Raw genomic sequence first — 12,709 nt, 5'->3', positions numbered from 1 at the left:
TGTGTACAGTAACATTTCAAATGTTAGTAGAGATCCTTTAACAATATTGTAGCGTCGTTGTCGAAGCTATGGAAATGACACGACTGTGGTCGATAACAAGCTTTTTATTGCACAACAATAATGGCTACCACACCGCTAAATCCACAGCCAGCAACTCAACAGTGCTTCCTCAATAACAACAACACGCCCCCCAACGCTGGTGCATTCACAGTCACCCGGAACAGTCAGCTACTCAAGAGCACAACATGTCAACATGAACACATCAGGGTCGCTACAATATTATTTTTAGACTTCATCACAGAAAATACTACTTTGTCCGTTATTCAGTACATACACGTCAAAAATTAGTCACCTGTTTGAGTATGATATATACTGAAATATCAAATGATATTTTGTTTCGTTGTAACGTTATATTACATGTGAATATTTATGTACTTCATTGTCTTTATTAACAGCATAGCGAACTAGGAGAACCAGAGCTGTGGTCACGTGACGCAGCCGCCATTCTCCTACACAGGTTCCTGGGCTGCTGTGCGGCTTTCATTAAAAAAAAAAACATTCGGGAGAAGAAACTGATCAGAAGCACACGCATCTACTAAAGAAGGGAGGCCAGACGACACTACCAATGTCGGTAAGTGTAGTGAAGAATATTGCATGTTTACAATTGGATATATCGTATTTGGATGTAGGCCCGTGCTGGTTTGATGAAAGACAAAGCTGGACGTGCTCATCTGGTAGCACATCAGTGGGGTGTCAGCATGGTGCAGCCTGTAAATCAAGGTCGATGTGCGTGGTTTTTGCACTGCTAGAAATAAAGACGCGATTGGCAGGGTAAACGCAAGGGAGTCGGCTTCATGCAATCCGCACCATAATGTTTATATTTAAATGTATGTCAGATTATGCGGCAAATATAACAAGCAACAATGCAGCTGCGGCAAAAGTTCGTCGTAAACCTGCGTTTGAAATAGCTCAAGAAGACGTCAAGGGCAGGGCAGACTTAGATGGAGTCTTTTGTTTTTAAATTGGCAGTTCAGCACCATGGAGAGATCAAGGGACACATGGGAGGGTCTCACCCCAATACCATTATCTCGATGAATGAATGATCAATAGGTACATTTGTTCATTCTAAATCATTTACTGGACACTGTGATCATGTGATAAAGCCAATATTATCAAGATGAGTACCCTCCTAATTAACACATTACAGTATTACTCTCAGGGTAGGATGATCAATTTAGTATTAAAGTACAGCAGTGTGTACAACTGGTTTGGCTGTGGGACCCACCATCACACCTCAGTGACAAGCGGCGACACAAATTGCAGACATTTTTCAACTCAATCTTTGCAAATGTCCTATATCGAAAGGGACTATTTGTGGCTTTGTAGCAGCTACTAACTTTGGAACATGAACAGTTTTAATTTAATGACAGATTGCTTCCTTGCTGCCTTTGCCATAGAAATTGACTGATAGCCAATGATGATTCACTTGCACAGTTTTTAATAAGATCCACTGAAGAGCTGCATCCAAATGTCGGATTTTAAAAAGGTTATACAGTAATGCACAGTTTCATGAAGAGCTAATATGGTATCACTGTCGTGTATAGCTGAATAAGGCATGTTATTCATAACATTAACACTAACACACGGAAAATGACATCAAAACCTAAGTAAAACCTAATAAAACTAAAAACCTAAGTAAAACTAAAATCATGCAAATACAAATAGACGGTGTAAACATTGAAAGAGTGAAGGAAAATACATTTCTGGGGATCACAATAGATGAAAATAAGAGCTGGAAACCTCATATTACAAATATTCAACATAAGGTGGACAGAAATATTTCAATATTGAACAAAGCAAAATTTGTTCTCAATCAGAAATCACTCCACACTCTTTATTGCTCTCTGGTTCTACCATATCTTACTTATTGTGTGGAAATATGGGGTAATAACTATAAAAGCAATCTTCACTTGCTAAATGTACTGCAAAAAAGGTCAGTAAGGATAATTCATAATGCCGCCTACAGAGAACATACTAACTCCTTATTTCTAAAATCACAAATACTTAAACTTGCTGATATAGTTCATCTTCAAACAGCTAAAATAATGCATAAGGCTAAAAATAACCAAATACCTAAAAATGTCATCCAATACTTCTCTACAAGAGAGGAGAAATATGATCTCAGGGAAGAACTACATTTGAAACACTTATATGCTAGGACTACGTTAAAAAGCCATAGCATTTCAGTATGTGGAATCAAACTATGGAATGGATTGAGTAAGACCCTCAAACAATGCACAACGATGAGCCAATTCAAGAAACAATACAAGCAGTTGATGTTTGCTAAATACAAGGATGAAGAGTCTTGAACCAGTCATGATGTGCTATATATATCACTATATTGACACTTACTATGATACCCATTATGTCATTGGATGGTCATATCACCGAGTACTTTGGTACGTGACAAAAAATAAAAAAAAAAATAACTTAAATTATATTATGAAAGCAGGAAGTGAACAAATGTAACAGTTACTGATTGTAAAAGTACCAGATGGGAGGGGTAGGATTTAATAAGCTTTGCTTCTTCCTACTCCTTTTGGACATGTGGAACTGTGAACTGATTATGTGATGTATTCAATTGTAATTGTGGTGCATGTTCAAATGAAATGAAACCATTACCATAACAAAATGATGTACGATTTTCACACAATGTCAATCAAAACTGAGCTTTATTATCACAACAGTTTTCATATTGGGTTTCATTAGATTGGATTGTGTGTGTTAGTAAAACACATTTAAAACTGGGAAATGTGCACACAAGTAGACTACTTTTTCATGTTAAGTGGAATTATACAAGGAGAATAATGCAAAAGTCCCAGACCCATGATTGTTCATGTTTCCTTTTCACAGGGTTGAAAGCATTTGGCTCACTGAGCCAGTAATGGCTCATGGCAATAAACCAGCAGCCCCCATTTCCAACCTCGCAGCATCCAATCCTCAGCTATGTGCTGGTCCAGGACCTACTAAACCCAGTCAAGAAACTCACATAGATCTGGTGAAGGAGGTGTCCGCACAATCGTTCTGTACCGTAAAGGATGATAACAACGACCAGTTGACTGCTGCCAATCGCTCCTTTTTCCGTGGTGAAGACATGGAGGATACATGCTCTGAGTACGACAACGTGGGCTCTGATGTAGAACAGGACTATGACGAGGTGTTGCATTTAAACAGGGGGGGCGTCACGGACACGAGGTACTACAAACAGTACTGCTCTGAAGATGTAGCGTACTTAAAACACGCAGGAGGAAAAATCGTCGATGAAAGCGGCAGTGCCACGCCTCATCAAAGCACAGAGAGATGCGATGGATCACAATCAGAAACTAAACCTCATAAATCGGGACGCCCGTTTCCATCACGTTGTACCGCTATTAGAAGGGAAGCAGCGGAGGGAGAAGAAGTGGGAAAGGGCCTGGAGAATAGATTCTTCTTTTGTGATGGAGATGAGATTGAAGAAGTGCTGGATGGGGCCAGATTCATAGAAGATTTAGAGGACGAGAGTTTAGACAACAACGTCCCAAGACAACTTGGCCATAATCAGGACGATGATAGAATTAGAAAAGGGTTTGATGAAAGGGAAAGAGAAAATGACAGAGGGGTTACAAGAAACACTAAGGAGGACAGGCAGGGGAAAGGACGAGGGAGGAGGACCGCCGGACAGGATGTCGGAATCAAAGGTTGCACGACCGTTAAAAATGATAATCGAGTAAAAACATCATGTAAGGAAAACAAAAAAGCTCCCATGCGGACAAAAGCGAAATCTAGCTCCGGTAAGCAACATCCACCTCCTCGTCATTCCCATGGGGAGACGCCTATTAACAGCCCCAAGACAGAGACCCCTCCTGTTACAAGACCCAGTGTCTCCACTAATAACCAGGACAGCGAGCCGAGGGTCATCAAACCGTCTCCGCCTCTTCGTCATGCACCGGAGCAAGAGACCAGGCCTCTTGAAGAGAGCCAGCCACAGACGCTCCAGCAGGTTTGTATTGTTTGATTCCCATCTTCAACCACTGTGATTTGAAGACATTCATTCATTTTGTCCGTGCTGGAGCCTATCCCAGCTGTCTTTGGACGAGAGGCAGGGTACACCCTGGACTGGTCACCAGCCAATCACAGGGCACATATAGACAAACAACCATTCACACTCACATTCATACCTATGGACAATTTGGAGTCGCCAATTAACCTAGCATGTTTTTGGAATGTGGGAGGAAACCGGAGTACCCGGAGAAAACCCACGCATGCACGGGGAGAACATGCAAACTCCACACAGAGATGGCTGAGGGTGGAATTGAACTCAGGTCTCCTAGCTGTGTGGCCTGCACGCTAACCACTCGGCCCGCCATGCATTCATTCATTCATTCATTCATTCATTTTCTACCGCTTTTTCCTCACGAGGGTCGCAGGTGGTGCTGGAGCCTATCCCAGCTGTCTTCAGGCGAGAGGCGGGGTACACCCCGAACTGGTCGCCAGCCAATCACAGGGCACATATAGACAAACAACCATTCACACTCACATTCATAACTATGGACAATTTGGAGTCGCCAATTAACCTAGCATGTTTTTGGAATGTGGGAGGAAACCGGAGTACCCGGAGAAAACCCACGCATGCACGGGGAGAACATGCAAACTGTGAGGTCTGCGCGCTAACCACTCAAACCGCTGTGCCGCCCTGCTAGGTTAATTGGCGACTCCAAATTGTCCATAGGTATGAATGTGAGTGTGAATGGTTGTTTGTCTATATGTGCCCTGTGATTGTCTGGCGACCAGTCAATCAAAACAAACACATTGAATTTGTTACCTTGAACAAGACTATGAAGACTATAATATTAATGAGACTAATAAAAAACAGTGTGAATGTAAGCACATGTTCCTGAACATGGTGTGTGTGAAAAAAATATCCACTTGTAGTAAAATGGTTGCAGAAATATGGTTGTTACACTTGCTTTTGTGACATTGTACCACACTAACATAGTTTGGTGTTTTTTTACAACAGGACGAGAAGCCAAGCACAGCCGTGATGCAAGTGGAAGCACCAGAGCAGCCAAGGAGGCCAATGAGTCCAAATGTCCTTCCAGATGAGGAGAGTGGCTCCCCCAAGGTGAAGAACTGTTTATTGTATATGTCCCATTGTAAGGTACCACATTTAATGATAAAGTATATATCCATAATTAGATACACAGATACAGGAACTTATTTTCACCATTTCAATCACTATGGCATCAGTTCTTTCTGTATATAATGTAATATTATTATTAATGTTCATTCATTCATACATTCATTCATTTTCTACCGCTTTTTCCTCACGAGGGTCGGGGGGGGGGGTGCTGGAGCCTATCCCAGCTGTTTTTAGGCGAGAGGCGGGGTACACCCTGGACTGGTGGCCAGCCAATCACAGGCACATATAGACAAACAACCATTCACACTCACATTCATACCTATGGACAATTTGGAATGGCCAATTAACCTAGCATGTTTTTGGAATGTGGGAGTACCTGGAGAAAACATCTTGAACCCTGGTCTCCTAGCCGTGAGGTCTGCGTGTTAACCACTCGACCGCCGTGCAGCCCCCTGTTATTAATGTTATCTAAAGTTATTTATTTTTCATGTATTATTATTAATTTAAAAAATGACACTGTAATCATCACACAGCAATGTCACGCACTGCAGGTTGATAACCCATACATAGGGGCAACTACTACTATAGTAGACGATAATAAATCACAACTTTGTTAAATCTAGACTCATAACTTTAGCAATGTTTTACAAAACGAGTGCCGCAAAGCATGCCGGGGACACATAAGCATTTAATGAATTTGTATTTGGTGATTATATCAAATCTAATGATGTTTGCACAGTACTGTAGTAAATTGGACACATCCAACTATTCAGGTTTTAGCTCTAATATGAATTGTAACAACAAAAAAATTACATTAATATATGATGCCTTCAGATCCTGTTGTAAAAGCTGTCTCTTAGGGAAAATATTTTGGTTGTATGTATAAAAATACAACCAACCAACCAATGATAAAGCCACATTTTACGGGGCATGCCCACTCACAGTGCCCACTCTGCCATGCAGGGATTGGAACACCAGTATAAATCAGAATTAAACACTCTTAATGCACAAAATAATATTTATACACACAAAGCAATGAACTTCACGCTCTGTCTCCTTTCTGCTCTGTTCTCCTTGCACCATGAGGCGTTCAGGCACACTCGTAATTGTGAGTGTCAGGTGCTAATTGTTCATTTTTATTCACGTACAACCTCGGGTTGTGCATACGCCATTTTGAGAACCTAGTATATATGGCTTTACAGGAAATATTAGAGTGGTGAACGGTTGAATATCCCTGGTGTCAATGATGTAATACTGTGTGTATGACTGGCATCAATAAGTCGCTTCGGAATCTAACAATAACATCTCCTTTCAAGAAGACACAAGAATCAGCTTCCTTCCCCAGTTTTGAAGACGGTAAGTCAGAATAATCACTCCCAATTTCCCCAAGTCATAGACACTTGTTAAAGTCTTACAGTATAGCCTTATCTCCTGTATCACCAAGTCCCAGGTCCATGTGAGCCAGAAGATCTTATTGATGGGATCATCTTTGCTGCAAACTACCTTGGTTGCACTCAGGTGCTGTCTGATAAGAATCCATCAAAGACTGTCCGCATGTCACAAGCCCATGAAGCCGTTAGCCGTATCAAGGTAAGTGACATCTTTGGGGGGATTGCAAAGCTTTCATTTCGAGCTGTGACTCTAGTACTTGACAACAAGGGTGCCCCATGAAATTCTAATTCCCCAAACCCATCAATGGGGCGTCCCCTGGGAAGTTAGTGTCACCACATCTTTACATATTTTTGTTTACTTTTCCCCATAAGGTGCACCTGCTAGAAGGCACTTAAAAAAAACATGTTCATTCATTCATTTATTTTCTACTGCTTATCCAATCAAAGGGCACATATAGACAAACAACCATTCACACTCACATTCATACCTATGGACAATTTGGATTCGCCAATTAACCTAGCATGTTTTTGGAATGTGGGAGGAAACCGGAGTACCCGGAGAAAACCCACGCATGCACGGGGGGGAACATGCAAACTCCACACAGAGATGGCCAAGGGTGGAATTGAACTTGGGTCTCCTAGCTGTGTGGCCTGCACGCTAACCACTCGTCCCGCCATGCAGCCTAAAAAAAATGTATATGGGGAAAATGTATTATTTGATCAGTACTCTTTTTATTTTTATTATGGCTTTGTTGTAACTCAGACAGGCAGAATGTAAAAAAGTGTATTATTTTTTTATATTTTATGTGCATATTATGTTTCTAATTAAAGTTTTTTTTTAATTTTTTAAATTTTAATAATTTTTTAAATTGAATCTTTTTTCTTTTTTTTCTTTTTTATATAAATTTTAATGTGTTTTTATTTCCAAATGCTGTAAGAAAATTGTTTTTGATACTGATGCTGCATCATATTTTTTCAAAACCAAAAATATACTTTTCTCTGGTTAGAGTATACTTAGCTGAACAAATTATTGTACCAGGAGTTGTGGAGTACAATTAGAGTACAATTATTTAACAGAAAAGCTGCGTTTTTGTGTCTTTACCACATGATGGCGTTGTTTTATTTATGTCTCTCACAAACTTTACTCTCATTTTTTTGATTCATTTGAAAAGAGCCAGGATGAAGAATCCCAAATTATGACAGAAGTGGATCTGTTTATCTCCACTAAAGCCGTCAAAGTACTCAATGCCGACACACAGGTGAGATTGACAGTATGCGTGTAATGTTTGGGAATAATACTTAAACATTCATTCTTTATGTCCATTCAGGAGACAATGATGGACAGCACCTTGCGTACCATTTCCTATATCGCCGACATCGGCAGCATTGTGGTTTTGATGGCACGCAGACGCTTGTCTCAAGCGTCATCACCGGAGGATTTCTCGGAATCTCCGGACTCTAGCGTTGAAGGGAGTAGTCAATGTGGGATGATCTGCTACGTCTTTGAGTCCGAGGATGTAAGTCTGACACTCAATGGAGACACCTCTAAGTTCCTTCTGAAACCTTCGGGATGGACTCAAACACCTTGGGTTGAGCCTTTTGCCTTGAGTTCTTTCATTTTGACTTCCTGTCCCGATAGTTTTTTTCCTGTTTTAGTTACTGTGATATCCTTTTTGCTGAGTCATTGTTTGCGCCTTCTCACAGGCCCAGCTCATCGCACAGTCCATCGGTCAGGCGTTCAGCGTGGCCTACAGAGAGTTCCTGCGAGCCAACGGCATCAATCCCACGGACTTAAGCCAGAAACAATACAGCGACATCATCAACTCCCAGGAAATGTACCACGACGACCTCGTCCATTTCTCAAACTCAGACAACTGTAAAGAGGTGTGCTGAAGGAGACGCTCGTGAAGTGTCACATGTATGTATGTAAATACATCTTGTGTGTCGTAGCTGTGCGTGGAGAAGCAGAAAGGGGAGAACCTGGGGGTGGTGATTGTTGAGTCCGGGTGGGGCTCCATTCTGCCCACTGTCATCCTTGCCGGGATGATGAACAGCGGTCCGGCGGCTCGCTCTGGAAAACTCAGCGTCGGTGATCAGATTATGTCCATCAACAACACCAGCCTAGTCGGGCTGCCTCTGGCCACCTGTCAGGGTATCATCAAGGTACAATACTCCTATGTATGTTGAGTGTAGTGGTTCACACAGCTGACCTTCTATTATGGTAGAACCTTGGTTAGCGTCATTTATGCATTCTAGAAAGTCTGACTCAAACTGAAACCATTCATTCATTCATTTTCTACCGCTTTTTCCTCACGAGGGTCGCGGGAGGTGCTGGAGCCTATCCCAGCTGTCTTCGGACAAGAGGCGGGGTACACCCTGGACTGGTCTCTGTGTGGAGTTTGCATGTTCTCCCCGTGCATGCGTGGGTTTTCTCCGGGTACTCCGGTTTCCTCCCACATTCCAAAAACATGCTAGGTTAATTGGCGACTCCAAATTGTCCATAGGTATGAATGTGAGTGTGAATGGTTGTTTGACTATATGTGCCCTGTGATTGGCTGGCGACCAGTCCAGGGTGTACCCCGCCTCTCGCCCAAAGACAGCTGGAATAGGCTCCAGCACCCCCGCGACTCTCGTGAGGAAAAGCGGTAGAAAATGAATGAATGAATGAATACAGGGTCACACAAAATGATGTGATACATTTGTAGGTTAAATAAAACACAAATAAAGTAAAGAAATAAAAAAGTGTTTTTATTTTCAAAAAGTACATATAATGCCATTCTGTTTCATTAAGTTTTAAAAATTAAATCAGTTCTGGCGGTGCGAGGTCGGCCGCTTGATTTTCGTTTCAATGCAGATCCAGTAGCTCTGAAGTTGGTAACCCATAACAAGATGGTGTTTGGAGCTGCTACGGGATCATGTCTACCAAGATTGAAGTGCAAACGTACAGATTCGTTTGTTTTGATAAACGTTTCCACAATGAAAGCACGATGCTCACCAGTCCAATTCATGGCATCAACTGAAAAAGAAACAAAAAACAATGGCATTATAAAGAAACAAAGCAAAATGGCATTATATGTACTTTTCGGAAATAAAAACACTTTTTTGTTTTACTTTATTTGCCTTTTATTTAACCTACAAATGTGTCACACCATTTTGCCTGATCCTGTATAAACATGGAACCTACCAAAAGAAAGATGATTCAGAGTCATGGTCTCGACACTGATCACCAGTGTTGTGCTACAACCGCACTTACGTTGTTAGAACGTAAGTAGACTCATGCGGTTTCTGTTGGTTCTTCAGGCTTCCGATTGGCAAAATATTAAAAAATGTCTTTCCGTGTGGTACCAATCAGCGTGTTGATCCTCCTTAGAGCGCTAACTCGTTGAGACTGAATCAACAGCACCTCTGCTGGTTGCAGCCTAGTAATGCATTCATTTTGCCTCAGCTGCTTCAAGACACTAGTCCACACAACTGACCATCAATTAATTGACTGACCAATTAATCAATCAATTATTTGACTGATTTTAATTACTTTACCAGTTACTGTAAGAATTTTCAGCTGACTTTAAACCTAATACCCCTTTGCCATGTTCACTGTCTTCCAGGGACTGAAGAATCAGCTAAAAGTGAAGCTAAGTATCGTGAGCTGCCCTCCTGTCACCACCGTCCTCATCAAGCGACCTGATCTTAAATTCCAGCTTGGTTTCAGTGTTCAAAATGGCATCGTGAGTGTCAAATGAATTTAATATTCAATGTATTTTTACTGAGTTGGAGCGCTTTCAATTTTAGATCTGCAGCCTGATGCGAGGGGGCATTGCTGAGAGAGGCGGCGTTCGCGTTGGACATAGAATCATCGAGATAAACGGTCAAAGTGTGGTTGCCATGGCGCATGAGAAGATCGTACAAACACTGTCCGTGTCTGTGGGCGAGGTAAGAAATTGTCATCAGTTCAATGTACAAGAACTGTGTCCCCTTCCCTGTTTTCTGTCTTTACACTAAGATAAGATATGAGATTGTAGAATTAAGCTGTAGTGTTTAGCCAATATATTTTCTATGCCGCTTATCCTCAAAAGGGTATACTGGAGCCTATCCCAGCTGTCTTCAGGCGAGAGGCGGGGTACACCCTGGACTGGTCGCCAGCCAATCACAGGACACATATAGACAAACAACCATTCACACTCACATTCATACCTATGGACAATTTGGAGTCGCCAATTAACCTAGCATGTTTTTGGAATGTGGGAGGAAACCGGAGTACCCGGAGAAAACCCACGCATGCACGGGGAGAACATGCAATAGGCTGATGGCCAAGGGTGGAATTGAACTTGGGTCTCCTAGCTGTGTGGCCTGCACGCTAACTACTTGCCATGCAGCCTAAAAAAAAAAAAATATGTATATGGGGAAAAATTATTATTTGATCAGTACACATTTTTTTATGATGGCTTTATTGTAACTTAGACAGAATGTAAAAAGTTATTATTATAGCCAATCACAGGGCACATATAGACAAACAACCATTCACACTCACATTCATACCTATGGACAATTTTGGAGTGGCCAATTAATCTAGCATGTTTTTGGAATGTGGGAGGAAACCGGAGTAACTGGAGAAAACCCATGCACACACGGCGAGAACATGCAAACTCTACAGAGAATCGAACCCAGGTCTTCCCCATCTCCTGACTGTGTGTGGTCTACATGCTAAACCACTCATCCACCGTCCAGCCTTTATTTGAAATATGTCATTGACCCGAGTGAGAACAAGCGGCATAGAAAATGAAGGATGTATGATTTGTTGTCATTTTTGTGCATCTTCCAATGTTCTCTTGTTATAAATCTCTAAAATACTTTCTGATGACTTAATGAATACCTGGATTAAAGTGATGCAAAAATACAAATTAAGATATTATTGTCTAAATGTGTCCCAGATCAAGATGAAGACGATGCCTGCTGTGATGTTCAGACTGCTCACCGGACAGGAAACGCCTTCCTACATATGATAAGACGCTGCACTGATTAGCGATGAGGAAATTTTTATTTTTCTATCATTTGAATATTATTTTGTTGCAATGCTGTAAAGAACATCCGGTTCTCATTTTTCAGGTTTAATGTTGAATTACATTACTCATAATGGCCTTACAATGTGAATACTGGGTCTGTAGTGCTATACGTGGGTTTGGAAGAGAACTAGCTTTATGGTCACTTTTATTTTCTTATGAAGAGATAAATAAGTGCATTTATATTTTAGTTAGTCATTTTTATAGTGTCTATGTACTTCTACTGTAAATACTATGGATTACTCAAGGACTGGATTGGAAAGGCCATATTACTCTTATAGTATATGCATGTTATCACAAAGTGTTATTGACTGAGGATCCATCATATTCTATTACAGTAAGTATTTAAAAGCAGTTATGTGTCACACTGTATAAAATCACTAAACATGTGTGTATGATGGAGATGCTGATGGCCAAAGACACCACTACATTTTAAAATGCAGTACAAAAGATCATAACCTTTACCAGAGCGTACAAGAATGTATCAATATGTACATTAAGGAACGAATGTATTAGTGTAACACAAATAATACAATCTCACTGCTTACAAATTGGTGTTTGCTTTCATTTTATTCACAAGGTGCCACCTCATAAAAGTAATCACAAGTGTTTAGCATAGTATGGGGGTACACGGCACAGAAAAGGTTGGGAAAAACTGGCTACGTTTAAATGCAGTCAAATAACCCTATCATCACCGGAATATGTAAACATCAATTACCCTTTCAAACAACCGTAATATGCTCGTATTGCGTTTTTAATTACCCCTGGATTACTCATTTTCTAACCCGAATAGCCTAGCATGGTATCGCCATCGAAAGGAATATTGATTTGTGATCTGCGCATGTTCCATTCCAAATCAATCTTGTGTCTTTTGTAAGCGGTGGGCAAAACCGTTCATTTCAGTGAACCGCATCATTCCGGTTCAGTCAGTAAAAAGATCCGTTCATTTCGTTCAATTGGTCGTTAGCATGTGATCTCCCCCTGTGCATAGACCCGGTCTGCCGTGTCGAGTCAGTTCGTTCACTCATGTTCACGTTCGGTGTTCATGTTCGGTCAATCTCTCGGTCTCAGTCTTTCAGTCA

The 12,709-nt window shown here is 41.2% G+C and overlaps 1 protein-coding gene across 3 annotated transcripts; it reads left to right on the top strand.

The window, feature by feature from the left end:
• The first annotated feature begins 501 nt into the window (after positions 1–501).
• apba2a (amyloid beta (A4) precursor protein-binding, family A, member 2a) lies at positions 502–12,186 on the top strand. 3 transcript variants are annotated; one of them, XM_058076021.2, is made up of 12 exons: positions 502–631; positions 2,914–4,039; positions 5,057–5,161; positions 6,499–6,535; positions 6,624–6,769; positions 7,743–7,829; positions 7,899–8,087; positions 8,275–8,454; positions 8,521–8,733; positions 10,176–10,295; positions 10,360–10,500; positions 11,499–12,186. In XM_058076021.2, the coding sequence occupies exons 2-12, from the start codon at positions 2,945–2,947 to the stop codon at positions 11,568–11,570; spliced, it is 2,385 nt and encodes a 794-aa protein (XP_057932004.2). In that variant the 5' UTR covers positions 502–631; positions 2,914–2,944; the 3' UTR covers positions 11,571–12,186. The 3 variants fall into 3 exon arrangements, with proteins under 3 accessions (XP_057932004.2, XP_078644470.1, XP_057932003.2); XM_078788344.1 differs by having other exon boundaries at positions 6,496–6,535; positions 6,630–6,769; XM_058076020.2 differs by having other exon boundaries at positions 6,496–6,535.
• Positions 12,187–12,709: the final 523 nt, after the last annotated feature.

The sequence above is a fragment of the Doryrhamphus excisus genome, linkage group LG1 (genome assembly GCF_037039965.1).
Source record: "Doryrhamphus excisus strain RoL-2023G ecotype Guam linkage group LG1, RoL_Dexc_Guam_v1.1, whole genome shotgun sequence".
In the NCBI taxonomy this organism is placed as follows: Eukaryota; Metazoa; Chordata; class Actinopteri; order Syngnathiformes; family Syngnathidae; genus Doryrhamphus; species Doryrhamphus excisus.
Note: the sequence above shows the minus strand (reverse complement) of the source record. Positions and strands in the feature narration are given on the sequence as shown.